Source organism: Pan troglodytes, chromosome 1, assembly GCF_028858775.2.
Source record: "Pan troglodytes isolate AG18354 chromosome 1, NHGRI_mPanTro3-v2.0_pri, whole genome shotgun sequence".
NCBI classification, from domain to species: domain Eukaryota; kingdom Metazoa; phylum Chordata; class Mammalia; order Primates; family Hominidae; genus Pan; species Pan troglodytes.
Window position 1 is genome coordinate 212,490,119 of NC_072398.2, and position 24,392 is coordinate 212,514,510.

The 24,392-nt window shown below is 51.5% G+C and overlaps 1 protein-coding gene across 6 annotated transcripts in view; it reads right to left on the reverse strand.

The window, feature by feature from the left end:
• The window catches only part of PAX7 (paired box 7), a 118,041-nt gene that overhangs the window by 38,530 nt on the left and 55,119 nt on the right, over nucleotides 1–24,392 (reverse strand). For all 6 annotated transcript variants that reach the window (XM_009449468.5, XM_001157066.6, XM_054679950.1 and 3 more), the window contains exons 5-7: nucleotides 18,430–18,629; nucleotides 9,623–9,788; nucleotides 7,155–7,357 (exon numbers count right to left, since the gene is read on the reverse strand). In XM_009449468.5, coding sequence (XP_009447743.1) covers nucleotides 7,155–7,357; nucleotides 9,623–9,788; nucleotides 18,430–18,629 — 569 coding nt within the window. The remainder of the gene's footprint in view (nucleotides 1–7,154; nucleotides 7,358–9,622; nucleotides 9,789–18,429; nucleotides 18,630–24,392) is intronic.

Here is a 24,392-nt window from a genome sequence, read left to right on the forward strand (position 1 = left end):
CCTATTATAAACGCAGTGTCGCCAATGAAGGGGTGGGGGCGTGAAGAGGAAGTGATAGGAGAGAGAGGTAGGAATCTCCAGTGTCCACTGTGTGAGTGGCACTGCTCAGTTCCCTAGGGCAAGAGGACTGTCTTGGTCGTGTCTTGCTGAGAGTCAAGTGGTGGTGAGGTTCCTGGGTCCGGCAGACCTGAATTAGAACCCCATCTCCATCACTCACCTGCTCTGTGACCTTCAGCAACTGACTTGACCTCTCTGAGCCTATTTCCCCAAGAGTAGGGTTGCTGTGGGGCTGGAATGACTTCAGATAGGCAAAGTGCTTACATGGGATCTGGTGTCCAGTAGGTGTGCCATTGATGGAATGTCTTTTCTTGCTGAACTGGCTGCCCAGAGGCCTCAGACAATGCCAGGAGGGCAGCACTGGGCATGTGCTGTTAAGACGCACCCAGGAGACCCCATTCACAAATAAATAAAGGTAAAGCCTTGAGCTTGATTTCTGTGGGTCTCAGGAGGAAAGAGGAAGCTTGGCGTTTGGGGACAGTGACTCTGAACCTGACTCTGCCATTAATTGCCCCTGTGACTTAGGACCTCAGCTTCCCTGGATGGACCACCAGACCAACCTCACCAGGCAGATACAACACAGTAGCATCGTGAGCTCTGGAGCCACTGTTGGAATCCTAACTCTGCCACTTGCCAGATCCTAGCACACAACCTGGCACCTGGAAGAGGCTCCATAAATGTTTCTTAGGTGGTTGGATGGATAGGGGACCCTGGACAAGGAAGGTTTCCTCATCTGTAAAACGAGGGTCACAAGATAACAGCCAAGAGTCAAGGAGGGCAAGTGGGGTCAGCATTCAGGCCCATCGGGACCTGGCCCTCTGTAAGCATGATCTCTGCCATTGCTGTCGCCGTAATTACTAAAGGCACAGGCTGGACAGGAGAGAAGGGTATCAAGAAGCAGGAAAGGACAGAAAGGCTGGTTGGCCATGATCGTGGTTGTGTGGTTAACTGCACGCTTACAGAATATTCTTCATTAGGTCGGTGTGTGGGGAAACTGTAAATATGTAAATCCCTTTATGGCTTCCTTCGTTTTAAGCTCCAGAAAGGAACAAAGGAGATGATGAGTATGGGACATTACAAAAGAGCACCAGGAGCGGTGCTGGGGAGACCGACGCCCCTTCCACGAGGTCGTGGCAGGAGCCCTCCAGACCCCAGCCAAGGATGCCACTAACCCAACCGTGTGATTTTCAAAAAATCTAGGGGGAGATTGGGCCCTCTCTGGGCCTCAGTTTCCACTTCCTACTCTGATATAGTTGGCATCTTAAAAAGGTTGGGAGATGAGGAAGTTCCAGCTAACCACACCTCCCAGGCCCACCTGGCACACACCACCTGGGCCCTGAGGAAGCCTCCAGCACAAGGCACCCTGCCTGCAGCCTTCAACCCAAGGGACCCTCGAAACTGGCAGAACTTTTCTCCTGGTTCTTTGCTTGGGATCTCGGCCTGCCAAATACTGCAGCTCTGAATGACTTTCTGATGCCTGTCTCCCCCACCTGTCTCTTGGAGCTCTGTTCCAAGAGAGGGCTGTGCTTCCACCATCAGACTAAGGCACCTAAGGATGAGGGTTTTGTCTCTTCCATCAGACTATGAGTTCCTGAAGACAGGGGCTGTGTCTTCCCCACCAGACTGGAGATCCCTGAAGGGCCAGCCTTGTGTTCTCCTTTCTACCTCTGGTCACTACTCCTAAGAGCCTGGCCTGCTTGGGATTCCTAGACAGGGGCTGGTATGAAGGGATCAATCTGCAGGTGTCACATTATTCAAAGTCATTTGCGTTACAAAAGGTTCCTTTCATCCTAAGTCGTTTTATGTTTTTAATTAATGAATTAATTTTGAGACAGGGTCTCTCTCTGTCGCCTAGGCTGGCGCACAGTGGCACAATCACAGCTCACTGCAGCCTCAACCTCCCAGGGTCAATCAACCCTCCCACCTCAGCCACCCTAGTAGCTGGGACCACAGCTTGCCCCACCGTATCTGGCTGATTTTTAAATTTTTTGTAGACACTGGGTTTCGCTATGTTGCTCAGGCTGGTCTTGAACTCTGACCTCAAGTGATCCTCCCACCTCGGCCTCCCAAAGTGCTGGGATTACAGATGTGAGCCACGGCACCCCACCTCTAAGTTGTTTTCTAACAGTCGTTGTCCAAGTAACTGGCCCTCAGCCCGGAGCAAAGGGGAGAGAGTGGGCTGGGGGTTGCGGGTAGTCTATGATCCTAACCCCAGATGAACGTCATCAGGAATGAGGTCTCACAAGCAGGATTCCTTTTCCCTACATCTCTTCAGAAGGACCCAGTGCACAAAGCCAGGGACATGCATGTGCTGAGTGCCTAATCCCTAATCCTATTAGGCTGGGGCTTGGGCGGGTAGGGGAGACGATCAGGGAACCAAGCCTCAAGGGTATCTAAACCTCCTGAAAAGCATTTGCCCATATAACTCAGCTCTGCCTATTGGTCCCTAACCTGAGTCATTGGCCTCAGTTTTCTCATCCACCACATGAGTCGAATGAGCTATTTCCTCCACCAAACTGAAGGGGGTGGCTTCCATAGATGGGGGGTGGCTTCCCTAGATGGTTTCTTCTTGTACCAGCCAATCTCTAAAGAGAGTGCAAGTGAGGGCATTTCTGAGAGGCAGGAAGACAGAACAAGTAACTAAGATTCAGGCTCTAGGCTGGGCGCAGTGGCTCACGCCTGTAATCCTAACACTTTGGGAGGCTGAGGTGGGTGGATCACTTGAGGTCAGGAGTTCAAGACCAGCCTGGCTAACATGGTGAAATCCCATCTCTACTAAAAATACAAAAAAATTAGCTGGGCATGGTGGCGCATGCCTGTAGTCCCAGCTACTCTGGAGGCTGAGGCAGGAAAATTGCTTGAACCTGGGAGGAGGCAGAGGTTGCAATGAGCTGAGATCGCGCCACTGCACTCCAGCCTGGGTAACAGAGTGAAACCCTATCTCAAAAAAAAAAAAAAAAAAAAAAGGAAAGAAAAGGAAAAGATTTCAGGCTCTAAAGACATGGGTTTGAATCCTGGCTCTACCCTTTAAGTGGATTAATATAAGTAAAACACCCAGAGCAGGATCTGAAACTCAGAAGGGCTCCAGAAAATTCAGCTGTCCTTGTCAACACTGGTATTAAACATACTGTATGCCTTTTAAAATTATATTTTTTGTCTGTCTGACCCTGTTGTACTGTCACCTCCACTAGGACAATATAAGGGTCTTCCTCTCATGTTCACTGATTTATCCCAAGTGCCTAGAACAGTGCCTGGCACATAGTAGGTTCTCTATAAATATTCATTATGTTAGTGACTCCCTTCCAAGCCAGGGGGCACGTGCAGAGATGAGATGAGTAAATGGCTTTTCCTTGAGATTCTGCATGGAGTCCTTGATGTTCTGTGGTCCCCACTTCCCAGGCTGGGTTTGAGACAAGGGACTTGGGTCAAGCCACTGGAGGAGGCATGTCTTCCCCATGGTAGTAGCAAGCTGGCCAGCGTGATGCACAGCTAGCTTATCCCGGGTCTGCCCAGGTTCTCGGTAGAGCCACAACTTCATCCTCCAGTGTAAGCCCCTTTGGCTTCTGTAAGAACAAAAATTCCGGCCAGATGCAGTGGCTCACGCCTGTAATACCAGCACTTTGGGAGGCCAAGGTGGGTGGATCACCTGAGGTCAGGAGTTCAAGACCAGTCTGGCCAACATGGCAAAACCCTGTCTCTACTAAATATACAAAAATTAGTCGGGAGTGGCGGCGGGCGCCTGTAATCCCAGCTGCTTAGGAGGCGAAGACAGGAGAATTGCTTGAACCCAGGAGGCGGAGGTTGCAATCAGCCAAGATCCCACCACTGCACTCCAGCCTGGGCAACAGACTTAGACTCTGTCTCAAAAAAAAAAAAAAAAGAGAGAGAGAGAAAAGAAAACAAAAAAAATTCCTTCCAGTTTTGAGGTCCACATCTATCTGGGCAATGTGTCAGGGACCTGCCATCCTGGGGAAAGGGACAGTGTGCCTACCCCACAGCCCAGGGGGGAAGCTTAACCTGTCCCTCTTGCCCAGGTGAGCTATAGAGAAGCCGGTCCTGTTGGGAAGAGAGGATGCAGGAGGCAGATCTGTCCTCACAGGGCGTCTCCCTGCAGATCCTTATACACAGAGGATTCCTGGCCCCACACCTCCCAGGACCACAGTGATGTGCTGATGGTGTCAAGTCCACCTGCCCAGAGTGAGGAGGGAGGGCAGTGGGAGTCGGAGCCTAGCAACCCCGGGAGCTTTTGTACAAGACCCAGAAACTCCCGCCCTGCTCGCTGCACCCGTCCTTCAGGAAGTGCTTGCAGCTTAACCTCTGCGGTTCACATGCACAGAAGCACACACGGCCTGCCCTGCTGCCCCTGCACCCGCCCTCCTCCAGCAGCTGTTCACCTCCTGGTCCCCTCTGCCCCGGTCAGACCCTCCATCTGTCTTCACACCTTTGATGGGAGCCTCCGAGCTTCTCCGATTCATCATGTCAGCCTCCCAGCCCTGAGGAATGGGCTGGAGGCCTCTCGCTTTTAGCTTCAGCAAAATTCTGGGCTGGGTGGAGGGCTGGGGGTCCAACTTAGGAACTTCCAGGAAAGGATGGAAAACACGTCATCCAACTCTGAAGTCTCCTTGCCATGGGGGAGATACTTCCCCTTGATCCACTGCTCACACCAGTGGGTTGGTTTCCCATCCCCAACCCACACTCTGGAGGCCTGGGGCCCCTTCTTTGCTAAGTCTCTCTTTTGTCCTGTGACACAGTCCTGTGTTGGGGATAAACCTCAGCCCACAGTGAGACACGGCGGGCTAGGAAAAGCAGTGGTCATGGAGTCAGGTGCGCCGGATTGTCAACCCTGGCCTGGCCAATGTGTACTGGGGCCCTCCATCTCCAAAGCAAGACAGCTGCACACAGAACCCCAAAGACCCTCTTCAGCTTTCTAAGGACACTCCCCCAAATTTGTTTTGTACCACCAAGCCACGCCTGGACCCTATTCTTGGGTGTGGAAACCTTGGATCTCGGCAGTGTCCTCCCCCAGCCAGTTCAGGGATCCTGTTATGACTCATCTCAAGGGCTCTGGAAGGTTAGCACTAGTGAGATGGAGGCCATGACCTTGAACCTCAAAGAGGCCAACTGGGGTCCCAGGGAAGACATTCTGGCCGACAGGCTGTATTCCATGTGCAGGGTTTAGCTCACCTGGGATCCCAGCAAGAGAGTGGGGTGGCCTGGTGAGGACTAGTGCAGGGGCTGACAAGGTCAGCCAAGTAAGTGGCATCACCCTTCATACTGTGGACCCTGAGAGGGCTTGATGCGTCACCATTAGGAGCTCTGCAGGCAGCTGCCTACAGGTACTGGGCACTCACTCTGTGCCAGACCTGAGCTGACTGCCTTCCACAGATCATCTCATTCAATCCTCAGCAACCTTGGGAGGCAAGTACTGGGCTTATCTCCATTTCATAGATGAGAAAATTGAGGCATAGAAAGGGGAAGGGACTTACTCAAGGGCTTTCCCATAAATAAACGATGGAGCTGAAATGCAATTAACCCTCAACTACACAAATTAATGGAGGCAAACAGAAATGAATCCAGACAAGCAGAAAATTAACATTCTTGGGAATGTTTCAGACAAAGGTTTTTTTTTTTTTTTTTTAATTTACTGTAAGGGCCTGATAGTAAATATTTTAGGCTTTGTGGACCACATGATCTCTCTTTTTATTTATTTATTTATTTTTTTGAGATGGAGTCTCACTCTGTCACCCAGGCTGGAGTGCAATGGTGCAATCTTGGCTCACTGCAACCTCTGTCTCCCAGGTTCAAGCGATTCTCTCGCCTCAGCCTCCCAAGTAGCTGAAATTACAGGCACCTGCCATCATGCCTGGCTAATTTTTGTATTGTTGTAGAGACAAAGTTTCACCATGCTGGCCAGGCTGGTCTCGAACTCCTGACCTCAGGTGATCCACCCGCCTCGGCCTCCCAAAGTGGTGGGATTACAGGTGTGAGCCACCACGTTCGGCCTTATATGATCTCTTTTAAAACTACTCAATTCTGCTGTGGTGGCAAAAAAGCCATCATACATAAATGGACATGGCTGTATTCCAATAAAACTTTATTTACAAAAAACAGGGAGCTGGACAGATGTGGCCCGCAGGATGTAGCTTGCTGGCCTTCTTTGAATTCTTTCTATTCTCCTTTTAGGTAATGGGTTTCCCATATTAATTACATTGTCCTGACACTGGGAGGGCCAGAGAACTAATATTTACTTGGCACTGATTTCGTGCCAGGCTCTGGGCTAGGTGCTCTGACCTGTTAGCATATTGAATGTGGCAAGCACCTCTTGTTGAGACGTTAGTTACAGACTCTCTTTGTTTAATAGGGGATAAACTGAGGCTCACAGATGCTGACTTGCCTCAGAGACCCCTGAGCAGTAGAGCTGGGATTTAGACCCATGCCACAGGCTTCACTGTTCTGCCACACTATGGCTCTTCAGATCAGTTTGGATCATGTGCAGTGGATTCTCACCACAGACATGTGGCAGGGGGCACCTCACCCCTTCCCCCACGGATATTTGGGAGCCTGCTGAAGCTACAAAAAAATGAGCCCATCAGTTCCTCAAGTTCATTGGGACTTCCGGCATTATCAAGTCCTGTTCCCCAAACTCACCAATAACCACCATCAGCGCCCACCTTATCTCTCTGACTTCATCCAAAGCAGGTCCTGTGACTTCTAACAGCACCCCGAGGCAATGAATGACTTAACCAATCACACAGGAGCAAACAGAATTCCATTGACCAATCAGGGTAGAGTTACCGGCCCAGAACCCCATCCACAATTCTCTCCACCAATAGGACATGGTCCTGCCTTTCAGGAATTGGTCACTCCTGGTGAAAAGCCAAGAGCACAGGACAGAGTCCAGGGAGGATTCCTGATTCTAGAACGAAACCCAAGAGCACAGGACAGAGTCCAGGGGAGGATTCCTGATTCTAGAACAAAAACCCCGACCACAGTCAGCCTGCTACAGGAAAGAGCGCAAGGCTTCCACCCACGTGCTGTCTGCAGATGTCTGACTTTCGTGGCGGCGGGATCCTGGCTGCTGGGCTGAGGCCACCTACCTGAGGAGACAGGCCGTTGCTGACCGGGTTCATGTGGTTGGAGGGCGCCGCCGGATTCATGAAGCTGTCGGAGTAGCTGGAGAAGCTGTGGCGGGCTCCGTAGGCAGAGCTGGTGTCGGCGGCTGCAGCCGCTGCAGCCAGCCCGCCCTGGTGCATGGTGGACGGTGGCAGGGGCTGAGGCCGGTGCACAGTGCTGCCCCCATCTGTAGAGAGACCCAAGAGAGGTCCTAAGCAAGTGGCCTCACCCTGGACGCTGGGCCTCTGAGAGCAGAAGGCAAGCCAAGAGACTCCTCCTCCCGGTCTCCATTCCTTGGAGGGAAGGGACCACCCTCTCATGCTACCTGGGATGAGACAAGTTGGCTCCTGGGCAGGGCAGTAGGCACTGGCCAGGTCTTGACTGACAACCCAACATTCTAGACAACCCCTAGACAGGTGCACACCAGCCACTCTTCCTCAGTGCTTGGCACACAGTAGGTGCTCAATAAATGTCAGCTGGGCTGAAAGCCAGACCTTGATGGGGACTCTGTTAATCTACCCAGTCTGTTTTGTTTTGTGAGCGTCAACCACTTGCCAGGTGCTTTTACAAACGCTGCCTAAGGGTATGAAGCAAGACTGTAAATCCCATTTTACAGATGAAGAAACCAAGGCTTGGTGGGCTTGGGGCACTCACACAAGATGACCAGGCTAGTGAGTGATGGGACCAGGATTTGAATGGCCTAACTCTGGAGCCATCTCTGTTCTTTGCTGCTAGGCTGTTATTCTGCACTCTCTGGGCCCTTCTGTGCAGCTTTGCAGAGGCTGGGACCCTCAACACTGGTTCAATTTATCTTACCAAGTCACAGTGGTGCTGGAGGGGGCTCTTTGACTCTCTCCTTGGCCTCCAGAACTCCAGCCTGCCAGTCATTTAAGAGGAGGCTTTATGAGGTAGCTATCTTTTTTTAAATTTAATTTTTTTTTGAGATGGAGTCTCACTCTGTCGCCCAGGCTGGAGTGCAGTGGCATGATCTGGGCTCCGTGCAACCTCCGCCTCCCGGGTTCAAGTGATTCCCCTGCCTCAGCCTCCTGAGTAGCTGGGATTACAGATGCATGCCACCATGCCCAGCTAATTTTTTTTTTTTTTTTGTATTTTTAGTAGAGACGGAGTTTCACATGTTGGCCAGGCTGGTCTCCAACTCCTGGCCTCAAGAGATCCGCCCGCCTCAGCCTCCCAAAGTGCTGGGATTGCAGTTGTGAGCCACTGCGCCCAGCCCATGAGGCCAATATCAAGTAGTGGTATTCCTGGTGTGTGCTGGGACAGGGCTTGGGGGGTGACAGAATGAGAGCAAGGTCTGGTGAGGTGGGGGGAGGGAACCCTTCTTCCCCTACAAGGCTCACCTTCTCTCCTGGGACCCAGACTTTCCTTTCCTCTCCCAAGGCCCCTCTGATCCCCTATCCTCTCCCACCCACTCACCTTCTTCCCTCTGCCTATCCCTTTCCAAGGCTAGAAGGGAATCTTATACTTCAAGCCACTGGGAGAACTGGGCTCAAGTGAGGCCTCCTTCCCAGGCGGACCTGAGGGCTCTGACCCCTCTTAGCACAGCCTGGCCTAGGGCTGTTCACCCCAGAGTGGGGGGAATCCCTCACAGGGAGCTTTCTCAGGTCCTCAAAGGAGACCCTGACCTTTATTCCATCTCTGAAAATGGATCTTTCCAGAGAGAGGCAAGAAAATGAGGTCCCAGCAAATTATTTAAGCCCCTTTGTAAATTTTTTTTTTGTCATAGGTTGGAGACCAACATAATCTAAAAAAAAAAAAATGATTCCAACATGATTCCAACATCTTCCCAACAAGTACACACACACGTGCACATGCACACACTCATGCACACACTCTCACACACTCATTCACTCACTCATATGCACACACTCATGCACACACACTCATTCACTCATACGCACACACTCATGCACTCACACGCACACACTCATGCACACACTCACACACGTACTCATGTCACTCTCTCACTTTAAAAACTCAAAGACTGTGACTATGCATGGTCCCAAAGTCCCTGGAGAATCCGCTCCTTTCCCTCCAAAGCAGGTCAGCCCAGTGTCCTCTCCTCCAAATCCTCACTGCTCAAAGCCTGGTCCATGCTCCACCAGCTTGGGCATTCCCAGGGGGATTTTTAGAAGTGCAGAATCTCAGGCCTCACCCAGACCAGCATTTTAGTAACATTCCTGGGAGATCCCTGGTACCATTTGAGAAGCTCAGTTCTAAACAGGTGCACAGGGGCTGCCTTGGGGATCCCACCTGGCTGCTCTGTGTCAGGGCCAAGAATTTCAAGGGCAGGGTTGCATCTTTTTGCTCTCAATAGCCTGCTTACATGAAAGTAAGAAATGGTCATAAAAAAAAGAAGAGCCTTTGTAAGTGAAAGTAAAGAAAGAAGGGAAGGGGCACCACTGAGATGGCAGGACGGGGCCAGGACACTCACCTTGGGAGATGGTGGTGGTGGGGTAGGTGGAGTCCGGCAGCTGGTAGGGGGGCAGCGTGGGCATGCCGGTGGGCGGGAAGCCTCCTGGCAGAAGGTGGTTGAATGCCGCCAGCTGGTTGGCTCCTGCCTGCTTACGCCAACGGGCGCGGCGGTTACTGAACCAGACCTGGGAGGTGGAGAGCAGAGAATGGAGACCCCTCGGCCAGGTTCCTGGCAGAGAGCGGCAACACATCTAGACCCAGTTGCCCAAGCCATCACCCTCTGATCCAGCCAGCATCCTCCTGCAGGCCCCGGCATTGTGCAGCGCGGGACGGTTTGCAAAGTGATTTCATAGGTATGACCCCATTCTGCCCTCACAACCACCAGTGAGGGGGTTCTATATTATCCCCATTTTACAGATGAGGAAACCAAGACCCAAAGAAAGTGGGTGACTTGTCCATGGGCCAGGTTGAGTCAGTGGTCCAGCCAGTCCTGTGTGGCTCTCAGGCCAGTGCTCTTTCCTCTGCAGCTGCTCCTTCCTGGAGGGATGCTGGTGCCCTGCTTGACCACCTCCTCCAGGAAGCCCCCCAGGAGGAAGCCACGCATCTGCAACCCACCTGAATGAGACCTGCACTTCAGACCCAGATGTGCAAGCCGGGTTCTTTCTCTGGAGACTGAGGCCCTACTTTGCTTACACACCCTGGGCCTCCTTGAAATAGGAAACACACACACACACACACGGATTTATCAAATATTAGTGGGATAATAACCCAACATTTTTGTCTCCCCTTCCTGTGCTGGCACTTCACGTATCAATCCATACATAGACCCATGAGACGTATTCTCCTATTCTCATTTTACAGAAGGGGAATCCAAGGCTCACAGAGGTCAAGTTGCTTGCCCAAGTCCACATAGCTAGTCTGTGTTGGAGCTGAGGTTCAAACTTAAAATCAGTCTGGCCAGGCGCAGCGGCTCACACCTGTAATCCCAGCACTTTGGGAGGCCGAGGCGGGTGGATCACGAGGTCAGGAGATTGAGACCATCCTGGCTAACAAGGTGAAACCCTGTCTCTACTAAAAATACAAAATATTAGCCGGGCGTGGTGGTGGGCGCCTGTAGTCCCAGCTAGTCGGGAGGCTGAGGCAGGAGAATGGCGTGAACCCGGGAGGCAGAGCTTGCAGTGAGCTGAGATCGCGCCACTGCACTCCAGCCTGGGTGACAAGTGAGACTCCGCCTCAAAAAAAAAAAAATCAGTCTGGCTTTCTACAGCCCACTTATCTGGATTTGCAAGTTTCCTGGGACAGGTCAGAGAAAGAGGAGAATGAAGGTGCACACTGGGGCTGCCTTGAGGGGGCTCTTTTCCACCTTCAGCTTTGCACATGCTGTTCCCTCTCACCTGAACACTCTTCCTGCAGCTGGCTCTTTGGCCTTCAGAGCTCAGCTGAAATGCTTCCTCCTACTCCTACTCCTTAATCGCCGCATCTAAGGTGGGTTCAGGTAGGTTCTCTGCCTTCTGTCAGGTGGGCCTCCTACCTGTGTGCTTCCCCACAGGATCAATGATTCTATTTATCTGTTTCTTGGCTGTGCTGCTCCTAATGTCCCCCTCAGCCTCAGGCTCCACAGGACAGAGGCCATGCATTCCTTGCCCAATGCCTGGAGTTCAGTAAGTGTTCTAGGAATACTTGTCAAATGAATGAAGGAGTGAATGATGAATGAATGAATGAACAAGGGGAGGCAGGATTGGCACTGGGGTGCCTTTGCTGGGGCTGGGGCTACAAGGCTTGGTTGGTGTTCCATCCTGATGGGGGGTGAAGGCCGCCACCTCCCCTGGCACCTGATCACCCAAGACCCCCAAATCTCTGGGCCGTGTCTGCTGAGATGGGGGAGGGGAGTGCAGCCAGGTGGAGGGCGCTTATGCACCCCTAGAGCCATCCTTCTCGGGTGGGAAAAGCAGCGTTCAGCTTGCAGGCTGGATAAACAAGAGCTGCCGGCTTTCACCTGTTGAGGTTTCACAGAGAAAGGGAGAGGAGGCAGCCAAGCCTGGAGGGAAAACGACTGGCTCCCGATGGATTCAAAGCCCTGGCTTCTCCCCACTTCCACAGGGCGCCGAGGGTTTCCCTGGGGCACCCTGGAGTAGCAGGGATGCTGGAGGGAGCCCTGCAAGGAATGGCCTTGCCTCCGAGCTTCCAGGCTCTGCGGGAAGGGTGTGGGGAGGTCTTTGTACTAATTCAGTGTTTCCCAAACAGTGGGCCTCCTGCCACTGCTCCCTGTTGGAGAAACAGAATTCAGTAACCTGGACATGAGGATGGGAAAGTTATTCCATTCCACTTCTCTCCCAGGCCTCCTGGGCATGGAGAAGCGGGGAAGAGGGGTCTCAGTTTGGTGCTAATGCATCCTCAGCGCCTTTCTAACCTGTGCCAATCTCCCTTCTGAATGCAGGGAGAGGAGGCGTTTGCAGGTGACATTTTCCTGAAAGGCTTTAATCATGTTGTTTTGTTTTCCTTTGTGTGTAGTGTGTGTGTGTGTGTGTGTGTGTGTATTTTAACAATTGCCTTCCCTTTATGGGAGTGTTGTGCATTTTTATTTTAAAACACTTGATTTCGTTGAAAAGTAAATAACAATATAGATAATAGGTGAAGGTGGCAAACATCTTGGGTGGGTGGGAGAATGATGGGCATTTGGGATATGCCACTCTAGTTTGTTATGTAGCAGCAGGTCCTTAGGTGCCGCTCATCTTTTCCTCAAAAAAAGAATGCTGAATAAATTTGGATGCATTCTTCCTCCTTCCCTTCCCTTCTAATCCCTTCCTTTTCTTTTCCTACTCTTCCCTTCCTTCTTTATTCCCACCTTCTCCTCTCAAACTTTTACTGGGACTCCTCTCTGTGCCAAGCAAGACAGGCTAGAGAGATGGACAGGACCCACTCCTAGCCCTCAAACTGCCCTTTGCCTGGGCACGAGTCAAAGAGCAGCTGCTTTTCAGTGCAATAAGCTCAGATGGGGTGACATGCAAGGTTGGATAAGGAGCTCAGAGGAGGGGCTTCCAACTTTGCCTCTCAGAATCCAGGAGGACTTCCTGGAGGAGAGGGCATGCCTTTGTTGCCAATTCTGTCATCTCTTCTTCCTTCATTGTCCTATGTCCCTAGGTTCACCTCCCTCCCAGTAGGCACCTCCCTTCTCACTAAGTGTAACAGGATGGTTGAGAGCAGGGATTCTGGAGTCAACTGCCTGGGATGGAATTCTGCCTCTAACTCCTAAGATGGGAAAATTTTTGTTATCCCAGTTTCTTCATAAAATGGGGCTAATAACAGCCACCTCCTAGGTGGTTCTGGACCTCAAATGAGTTAGCACAGGCAACATGCTTAGAACAGCGCCAGCCACAGGTAAGTATCATTCTGCTGGAGACCCTCTGAAATAGCTGAGCTGGAAGGGTCTCTGCCAGCGTCTCGTATGAGCTGCCCGTTTACAGAGAGGGAAATAAACGCTCTAAAAGGGACAGTGACAGCCCCAGCACCCCACCCAGAATCTCTGGTCAGGACTGAGTTCTTTGAAAGCAGGCGCTGGGTTTTATTCTTCATTTCTGATCCTTCTCTCAATACCCTGCGTTGGGAGTAGGGTACAGTTGATGCCATCTGTGTACTGTGTCCAATGTTCCATCTGGCCCTTCTCTTCATGTAGCACAGAGGAAACAAACCTGAGCAGATAGACTTGGGTTCAAGTCCCAGCACAGTCACTTTGAACTGTATCTTTTTTTTAAGTTTTAGTTTTTGTGGCTACATAGTAGGCATGCATATTTATAGGATAGAGGGGATCTTTGATATAGACATATAATGTATAATAATCACATCGGGGTAAATGGGGTATCCATCACCTCAAGCATTTACCCTTTGTGTTACAAACAGTCCAGTTATATTCTTTTAGTTATTTTTAAGGGTACAATTAAGTTATTATTGACTATAGTCACCCTATTGTGTTATCAAATACATCTTCTTTATCCTTATTCCTTTTTTGAGCCTGTTAACCATCCCCACTTCTCCCCTCACCTCCCACTACCCGCCCCAGACTCTGGTAACCATCCTTCTACTCTCTATCTCCACGAGCTCAATTGCCTTAATTTTTAGCTCTCACAAATAAATGAGAACATGTGAAGTTTGTCTTTTTGTGCCTGGCTTATTTCACTTAACATAATGACCTCCAGTTCCATCCATGTTGTTGCAAAGGACAGGATCTCATTCTTTTTTATGGCTGAATAGTACTCCACTGTGTATATGTATGGCTGTGCTTTAGGAAGTTACTTTCCTTAGCTACATCTCAGTTTTCTCATCTGCAAAATGGAGAGAAGAATCACACATACCCCGCAGGGTCATGGTGAGAATTAATAAACATAACGTATGTAGACTGGTGAGCCATCATGCCTGGCGCATAAAAAATGCACCATGAAGGCTGGGTGCAGTGGCTCACGCCTGTAATCCCAGCACTTTGGGAGGCCAAGACCAGCAGATCACCTGAGGTCAGGAGTTCAAGACCAGCCTGGCCAACATGGCAAAACCCTGTCTCTATTAAAAATACAAAAAATTAGCCAGGCATGGTGGTGGGCACCTGTAATCCCAGCTACTTGGGAGGCTGAGGCAGGAGAATCGTTTGAAACCGGGAGGCGGAGGTTGCAGTGAGCTGAGACTGCACCATTGCGCTCTAGCCTGGGTGACGAGTGAAACTCTGTCTCAAAAAAAAAAAAAAAAAAAAAGAAATGCACCGTGAATGCTACCTAGTGTTATTAAGAGATTCAGTGTAAGTTGTTAATTAGTGAATCTCTGTAGTGCTTCCACAATGGGATTTCTGTTCAGAACATCCCACCCCTACCCCAAGCAAAGAGCAGGGTTCCAAGGAGCGTAAAGTAAAGAGGCGTTGTACACTGCCCTAGTTTCCTGGTGCTGATCATCTGAAGGATGGGGAAGTCATCAGAGGCAGTCATGGGAGAGGCCATGGGGTGACCTTGGGACCTATCAGCCCTGCAGCCTCTGTTTCTAGAAGAAATTCACAGGCTCAGGGTTGTGGCACCCAGGAAAAAATGGGTCTGTTCACCTCTAAGGAAGATATATGTATCACTCCAGAGAAAGGAGTCATGGGTCCCCAGGCATGGGTTCTCCTGCCTGACACCCCCTTGGCTGCCCTTCATGTGGCTCTGGCTTTCTCCTGGCTGAGGCAGAGGTGTTACAGGCACTGGTAACATCTAGCAGGCTTCAAGCAGAGGCTCCCGGCCCCTGCAGGAAGGCAGAGCTTGAGGGAGCCAGAGAGGATAACAGGCCACTCTTTGGTGACCAGATCCCCACCTGACATCATGTTTACCTGTGCACGTATTTATGAGAATGCCAGCTTCAAGACAGCAGAGCTTTTTGCCCAGTGAATCCCCTATGCCTAGAACAGCGCCTGGCACACAGCAAGTACTCCGTAAATGACTGCTGGGTGAATGTACCTGGAGCTGCAAAGGTGGCTAGAATTGGAGCTGCCAAGAACAGGCAGAGTTTTAGTAAGAACAACCCCCATTTATGGCACTTCTGTGTGCAGGTACTTCCTCTTTTTTTTCTTTTTTTTTTAACATGTAATCATTTAATCCTCAGAGCAAGGTAGACATCATTATCATCATCTTGCCTGTGAGAGATGGGTGGAGGGTGGAAAGGGTAAGACATGGAGCTGGAATCCACATCTAGGTATTTGGCTCCAAGCCCACCCTGAACCAATCCACTAACCCACCCATCTGCCAGGTCCACTGAGATGAGATATACGATTGCAAAATCCCAGAACCACAGACCTTTAGAATCAAAGACCAAGGCCTAAAATGTATGAAGCCACATAATGTAAGCAGTACTCAGGGGACTTTGAGGTCATAACTCAAAGACCTCAGGGTCCCTGATTGACTGGACATTGTGCTTTTGTTTGAACACTTCTGGTAATGGGAATCTCATCACCTCACAAAGCATCCCTGATTGTCAGTAAATAGGGATCCCAGAAATGTAAGGGTCTTAGTAATTGTTGAGTTCCATCCCCTTATTTGCAGACAGGAAACAAAGTCTCAGGAAAGGAAATTGACCTGTTGAAGGTGACACAGCTGACCAAAGGCAGGAACCCTGAGCTCTCAGTCCTGAGCTCTTTCCTGGAGACCTTCATGTTGGACTTTAGATGCTCCTCTCTTGACCCTGGCCCTGGGTTAACCCTTTGGGGATGCTCAGAGCAGCTGTATCTTTCAAGTCTCCACTTCTCCAGGCTAAATGTTCTTGATTTATTTTATTTTATATTTATTTATTTATTTATTTATTTATTTATTTTCGAGACAGAGTTTTGCTCTTGCTGCCCAGGCTGGAGTGCAATGGCATGATCTCGGCTCACTGCAACCTCCACCTACCGAGTTCAAGCGATTCTCCTGCCTCAGTCTCCCGAGTAGCTGGGATTACAGGCATGTGCCAGCATGCCCGGCTAATTTTGTATTTTTAGTAGAGACAGGGTTTCTATGTTGGTCAGGCTGGTCTCAAACTCCCGACCTCAGGTGATCCACCTGCCTCGGCCTCCCAAAGGGCTGGGATTACAGGAGTGAACCACCGCACCAGTCCGTTTATTCTTTAAAAACTCAAACGTTTTTTGTTCCCTCTTCTCTGAGAAAGCTCTCAGGCTAAATGGGGAGATCCAGCCCTGCCCTGGGAGAGATTCTGGTCTAATGGGGAGTCCCTGCCCTGCCCTAGAGGGAGCTCCATGCACTGGGGAAGCCCAGAGTATGATAGGAAGTCAATAAGACGCAGGAGGCGGGCCCCGCCCCCTCAGGATGGCTTTGCCTGGGCTCCGGCTGCCTCTCCATTCCCAGACCCCCTCCCTCCGTGGACCTTGAGTGACACCTGTTTCTGAGTCCCCTGGGCCAATAAAAGCACTGCTCTGACAGCCAGGAAATTTTACAAGGAGCAGTCAGGCTTCAAGGTGGTGGGAAGCCGCCGTGGCCGCCAGACGTGGGAACGAGAAAGCGCCCAGGAATGTGCCCAGGAGAACAGCTGCAGGAGGATCAGAGCGGGAGGGAGGCCTGGAGCCAGCTCGGATATCACCTCGGTCAGGAGGGGAGGGAATGAGATGAGCTGGCTGCTGCCTCCCGCCTCTTTCCCCTTGGGGTCTCCCTCAAAGGAAGCGAAGGGCCCCTAATCTGGGAGTGAGGACAGGGGGCGGAGGGGTGTCCGCTGGGTCCTGGAGTGCTGAAACGTCCCTTGCTTCTAGGATTGTCCCAGTTGCTTTCAAATTTCAGCTTGTGACTCAGCTTGTTCGTTTCCCTGGATGGAAAGGACGTGGTTTTTGCCAGCAGCTGGGCCTGGCTCAGCCCCCATCCAGCTTGTGCCCCTGGGCATGTTGCTTCTCTGAACTTCCAGTTTCTGCACCCGTGGCTTGCAGGAGGTGACCATGCTGACCCGACAAGGTGGTCTGAGCTTCCACTAGGTCACGTTTGAGAAGCAGCCCCAGCAATGCCACTGGCACCAAGTGGGTGCCGGGCAAAGGCTGGCTCCTCTTGGATGGAAGTGCCCGCCGTCAGCAGTTTGGGGTGGCCCCTCTGCAGGCCGCTGTGACTCCCTGAGCACTGCTTAGATTCTGGTAATGGGGATCTTTCCCCTCTCTCTATGCCTCCCAATCCATGCAGAAGACAGCCTGGGAATGGATTCCCACAAGAGCCGTTCATCACGACTTGTCCCGGCTCTTCCTCCTCCATCCCCAACCCTCCAGCCTCAGCCCTTTCCAGCCAGATCCCCAGAGAGGCTCCTGCACTTGGAGAACAACTGTAGGCCTCCTGGAATCCGAGAGTTTGGCCTGGGGAGGTGAGGCAATGTCCCCAGGCCCCCTGCAGCAGGCCTTTGCCCCTCAACCCACTGACAGAGAGCAGGCGGGGCAGTCCTCGAGCCGTCGGGAGGCTCTTGCTCTTCTCCCCTCTTCCTTCCCATATATTGAGGCCATGGAGGGGATGTTCAGGGTCTTTGGGGGCTGCCCACCCTGCCCTGAGGCATCTAACCTGCCAGGAACTGGCCTACCCAGCCTACGTGCATGCTTCCGGTAACAGAACACTCATCACCCATCTGAGGAAGCTAGGCTTGTTTGGAAATCTTCCTCCTGATCACTTCCTCTGCTCATCAGAGATTTGGAGATTTTTATACTCCCCAAACCCTCTCTTCTGGCTGAACTAATGCCCTCCCTCCCTCCCTTCTTTCTTTCTTTCCTTTTGTGAGATGGAGTCTCGCTCTGTCACCCAGGCTGGAGTACAGTGGCGCAATCTTGGCTCACTGCAACCTCCGCCTCCCACGTTCAAGTGACTCTCCTGCCTCAGCCTCCCGAGTAGCTGGGATTACAGGTGCCTGTCACCACGCCCAGCTAATTTTTGTGTTTTTAGTAGAGATGGGGTTTCACCATGTTGGCCAGGCAGGTCTTGAACTGCTGACCTCATGTGATCCTCCCACCTAGGCCTCCCAAAGTGCTGGGATTTCAGGTGTGAGCCACCACACCTGGCCTCCCTCCCTTCTTTCATTCCTTCTTTCGTCCTTCTTTCCCTTCCACCTTCTTCCTTTTCTTCCCCCCTTCCCTCTATCTCTCCCTTCATTCTTCCCTCCTCCTTGGGCTGTCCAGCTCTCAGTCAACCAACATTTGCTGCCTACTAACTCTGCATCAAATGCTGGTGGCATTACTTGCCTACACAACCCCCTGAACCTGTTGTAAACCCTGCGAGGGGTCCCATTAAACCCACTGACCTTGGCCATCCCAAACTTCTGAATCTCTGGAGTATATCTGCAGCACCGACACCGCAGGTGCCTCCTCACCTGCACACGCGCCTCGGTCAGCTTGGTCCTCTGCGCCAGCTCCTCGCGGGTGTATATGTCTGGGTAGTGGGTCCTCTCAAAGGCCTTCTCCAGCTCCTCCAGCTGCTCGGCCGTGAATGTGGTCCGACTGCGGCGCTGCTTGCGCTTCAGTGGGAGGTCAGGTTCCGACTCCACATCCGAGCCCTCGTCCAGCCGGTTCCCTACAGCCGGAGGAGAGGGAGGGAGAAGGCAGGGGCTTAGAGAGATGGAAGGGTGCTGGGGTCTGGGAGGAGAGCACAAGGCACACTCGTGCCCACCTAGGACCCATGACTGCACTGCGATCAGACTCCTCCCAAGCACAAGATAGAAGGATGCTCACCCTAGCATTGTTTATCAATGTGAAGGATGGGAAGCAACCTCCATGCCCAACCCTAGAGTATTGCTTAAATACTTTCTTGTAAAATATTTCCCTTTATGGAAAAACAAACAAACAAACAACAACAACAACAAAACAGTCCCCTCTGGTTGGGCATTTTGTTTATTTCCACTGACATGCAAGGATGTCCATGACATAAGACTCGAGGGATGGTTTCGTGGTGAGATACACTTGACAAAATCCATAGAGCTATATTCTCAGTTAAAAGGACAGAATTTTACTGTATATTAACTGTACCTCAATAATCCTGACTTTAAGAAAAAGGCCTCCAATGTATGGTGGCTCATGCTTGTAATCCCAGCATTTTGGGAGGCTGAGGCAGGAGGATTGCTTGAGCCTAGGAGTTCAAGACCAGCCTGGACAACACAGTAAGACCCAACCTCCAGAAAAAAGTAAGAAAATTAGCTGAGTGTGGAAGTGCATGCCTGTAGTCCCAGATACTCAAGAGGCTGAGGTGGGAGAATCGCTTGAGCCCAGGAGTTCCAGGTTATAGTAAGCCAATCACACCACCACACTTCAGCCTGGACAACAGAGCAAGACCCTGTCTCATCAAAAGAAAAAGTGCACACGTCCAGAGCTGCCCATCAAGAAGCTTAGATTCCAGGCCTGGCTCTGCTCCTAAATGCCGGTGACCCTGGGAAGGACACCTCCCCTCCTCGGGCCTCACTTTCCCCATTTGTGACATGAAGGGTTTGGATTAGGAAACTTCCACTGACAAGCTCTTTCTGGGATGTCCCAGGGTCTCTGAGTGATTCCCCCAGGCTAGAGGAGACCTCACCTGAATGACCTTGGTCAAGGCCGTGGACCCCACCCAATCATCCCCACTAATTTCCACCATGGAGACTGGGGGTGGGTGAAGGCCTGTTGCTTCCTGGGCCTGGGCCTGGAGAGCCCAGAAGGTTGGAGTCAGCTCACTTCCCAGGCCTGGTTGGGGTTATCAGGCCAGGAATCTGCTTCAGCCCTGGGCCCAAGCTAGGGAGGCTGCAGGAAGCCCCTGCTCAGCCTCCTTAGCTGTTGGAGCTGAGACACCCAGGAATCAGCTCCCTGTCCCCATCAATCCTGTGGCTCCTGCCCACCTCTGACCCAACAGAGGGGATGCTAGCAGGGCATCTCCCAGCCAGGGCGCTGAAGCTGCCCCTCAGCAGCCCCTGGGGAGCTGCAGGAAGCATAGAGAAGAGGAAGCAGAAAGGAAGATGGAAAAGAGAGCAGACACTCAGAGGCTACCTTCCTTCCTCCCCACTGCTCTTCCTCCTTTTTCTCTTCTGCATTCATTTCTTTCTCCCCCTTCCTCTCCTTCTCCATCTCTGGTATTCCTGGAAGCACTTTTATTTTTTGTCATTGACTCATTCACTCCTTCCCCTAAAGCATTTATTGAGTACCTGCTATGCACCTGAAGAGGCTAGGTATGCAGTCGGCAAGGTAGGACCTGAGCCCTGGGCTTGGAGCATTCAGCCTGAGTCAAGCTAGAAGAGCTTGGGAGACCTTGTGCTCGCATCAGAGATGGGAGAAGCTGAGTCCCAGAAAGGTAACGTGAGGTTCACTCAAACTGTGCTCCCCGCCCCTGACCCCTTCCACCAATACAAAGATCCCTTCCTCCCAATCGCTTCAAGTGTTAATTACAGGAATAGGCCTAGGCCCCTCCCCCAAGGGGCAACCCCCTCCTCCCCGCAACAAAAACAAAAAGAGAAACTAGTACTGCCTTACATGTTAACTGGAGGTGAAGGGAAGGGCACTGCAGGCAGACAGGAGAGCACATGCAAACGCCTGGTGTGTCAAAAGGCATGCTGGGTAATTTAATCGTGGTGCCACATTCATAGCCAGGAAGCTGGTGGGTGTGGCCCGGATGTGTGGGAGGTCATGCGCCTGGAGGGTCATCCATCTTGGCAATGCCTCTCTGCCCTGGGCCCACTTCCTTCCATCCTGCTATCTTGTCCGTTGGAAAGTTATCCTTGCTTTTTTTTGGCCAGTGCCAGGTGGTCTCTGATGGTGACGCCATGCCACACAGCAAAGGAACGGATTGCAAGGGAGTCCTGCCTTCATCATGGCCTGCCTCATCCCCAAGGGCAGAGACCTGGAGTCAGATCTAAGCCCTGCCCTTGCTTTTCCTGCCAGGGCTTCCAGTTACCCAGCCCCGCAGTCACTGTGGGGAGACCACAGTGGGCACAACTGCCATCCTGGGGCCCCTTCCCCACCATGTCTGGGGCTCAGAGCCAAATACAACTAATGCCAAGGATTCAATTCCTGAAATGCAGTGCATAACCTCAGTGTTCCGACGGTGACAACGAAAGCCAGCACTTGGGGCTTCAGAAGAAGGAAGCAGGCATTTGTCCGGCAGGCAGGGAGGCCAGCCCGTGGATGGGGAATGGGGCACCAGATTCAGTTCTCCAGTGAGGACACTTGAGCTCAGACAGGAGCTGAGGGGGATGGGGACTAGATTTGTAGGGAGTGCAGTCTCTGGGCAGAGACTGTCCTCAGAGCTGTGAAGTCAGAGATGAGGGCAGACACAGGCCCTACCCTCAGAAAGCCCCAGTATGATGGAGGAGGCACAGCCTTGTCCTGGGGGAAATCCTAGTCTTTCTTATTTATTTTTTATTTTTATATTTTTGAGATGGAGTTTTGTTCTGTCGCCCAGGCTAGAGTGCAGTGGTGCCATCTCTGCTCACTGCAGCCTCCATCTCCCGGGTTCAAATGGTTGTCGTGCCTCACCCTCCCGAGTAGCTGGGACTACAGGCACATGCCGCCATGGCCAGCTAATTTTTGTATTTCTAGTAGAGACAGGGTTTTGCCATGTTGGCCAGGCTGGTCTCGAACTCTGGTCTTGAACTCCTGACCTCAGGTGATCCGCCTGCTTCGGCCTCCCAAATTGCTGGGATTACAGGCATGAGCCACCATGCCTGGCCTGGAAATACTAATCTGACTGAGTCTCCATTCAGTTCTAGAGCAGTGCTGTCCAATAGAAGTTTCTGCGATGACGGAAACGTTCTAGATTCGCAGTGTTCAATGTGGCAGTACTAGCTACATGGGGTTTTGAGCACCTGAAACTTCCCTACTGCAACTGAAGAACTTCATCTTTCATTGTATTTAATTTTAATTCAAATTTACATAGTCACACGTGGCTGGTGGCTACCACTGAGGCCAGCACAATCTGATACAGTCATTAACACAGTTGTTGTCTCTTCTTAACAAAGAGAGGGCAGGCCCCAAGCTCACAACTTCCCCTGTGCTAGTCTCTAGGTAGAATTTAACAACGTTCCTTGTTTTTATGCTATTTATGGTTTTTATGGTTCCCATCTATTTCAGGAAATGATACTCATTTTCCATTTATAAGAGCATTAGTATCCTTGAATTAGGTTTTTAAAGGTGCTTTTGGATATAGTAAAATATTAAGGAAATAATAGGACAAGATATAGAGTTGTGACCAAAATCATGACTGCAGTTAGCAAAGGACCAACATTTGCTTTATGCCACCGAGAGATAAAATTCAAGTGCTTCTGCCAAGCCCTAGGCCTCAGTGCCCTCCCATGCTTCAGCTGATCCCTGGGTCCTGCAAGTCACCTGCAGCTTTCTAGACTCACCATGGAGTTCTGGGTCTAATTCCTTCCTGTCTCCTTGTCCCTCCCACTCCTTATTCTGCAGGGATTTGGGGAACTCTGTGGATCCAGAGAGATGCCCAGACCGAAGCCCAGACTGGGGAAGGCCAAGCAGGGCCCACAGATCTCTCTTGTCCGAAAGGATCTGGCATGATCCTCTTGGATGTTGGAGGTTGCCATAACAGCCCTCTGGACACTGAGTGGGGAGGGCAGAGCTCTGCTCACTGCCCACCGAGATCCAGAGAGATCTCAAGAGAACAGAACTGCAGTTTATTTGTGACTTCAACCCCCGAAAAAGAGCATCCACCACCCGCCTTGGCCAAGCTCAGGGGAAGAGACCCCCATTTTAGAAACCTCTGTGCCAGCCTTCATAGGTCTGTGAAGCAGGGACTATTGACTCTTTTACAAATAGGTATACCGAGGCTCAGAGAGGTTCAGTCACTTGGATGGAGGACACACAGCCAGTGAGCCCTGGAGAGGGATTGGCGGGAAGGGACAGATTGGGAAGGAGTTTGAGGGTCCTCTGGGACAGCCCCGGTCTAATCAGGAATCCTGGTCTCGGCAGCCTGAGACCTGGCTTGTGGGCTCTGTCTTTCCCTAGCTGTGTGGTCTTAGACAAGTCGCTCCCCTTCTCAGGACCTTGGTTTTCTCCGCTATAAAAATGAAGATAACAATACATCCTTGTATGCCTCCCTCTCTGGATGGCTTTGAGAATGGAATGAGATAAAGATGATGGGGCCTGGTGTGGTGGCTCATGTCTGTAATCCCAGCACTTTGGGAGGCTGAGGCGGGTGGATCACCTGAGGTCAGGAGTTCAAGACCACCCTGGGCAACATGGTGAAACCCCGTCTCTACTAAAAATACAAAAATTAGCTGGGCATGGTGGTACGTGCCTGTAATCCCAGCTACTTGAGAGGCTGAGGCAGGAGAATCACTTCTATCTGGGAGGTGGAGGTTGCAGTGAGCTGAGATCACGCCACTGCATGTCCCCCAGGGCAACAGAGCAAGACTCTGTCTCAAAAAAATAAAAATAAAAAATAATAATAAAATAAAATAAAGATGATAGGAGTAATTTGCAACTTCAAGGACCCATGAAGGCTATTACTATTGTTGATGATGAAGACAATGACGGTGGTGATGACAGAAAACGAAACGGGGTGGGGAGTACAGGGTCAAAGCAGTGTGAGAAGACACAAAGAGCCCCAACGCCACCACATCAACCTCACTTCAGCTTCCTGCACCCCCACTCTCTTGGGGTGCCCTTCTCCCTCCCCACCCCTGGAAATCCTTTAGCCTCAGAGTTAAATTAATCAACAGGATTAGGTGGAATTGGCCACAGAGGCCCTGCTGGTTGGGGCTGAGTCTTCTGTGTACCGAAAGCAGGTACCTTGGTGAAGCCTGGGCAGCTGGTTCGAGGAGGGGGACGTGGGGGGAGTGAACATGGGAACGCATTCATTAAACGGCAGCCAGATTTGGGGTACGCAGTAGGGGAGCAGCCTCATGGCCAGCCTGGGCTCCTGCCCTCGCACTATCAAACAGCTAAGGAATGGGATGGTCCCAGGGGGTGCTGGTCTGGAGATTGCCCCAAAAGAGAAGGATACAGGGAGAGACGCTCTCTCTCAGTTCCTGGATCCTGTCTCTAGTTAGGGATGTGGAGCAGTCCATACTGAGCAAAGGAGAATTGCAGCTCCTACCTGAGAGACCTCCCAATCTCATGGGGGAGAAATAGCCTCTGTTTTAGGAAGCTCCCAGTCAGATGGAGGAGGTATCACCTTGTCCTGGGGATTTTCCAGGGGCCAGATGAACCGGGGCACAGGACAGACGTAAAACATCAAGGCAGCTTGTGGCTCGTTAAAGCAGCAGAGCCTTAAGACAGAATGAGGGGCGGGAGGTGCTGGGAGCCATTTGCGTTGTCAAAGCTTTGGGGTGGGCAGGAGCAAGTTGGCCAGGCAAAGTCT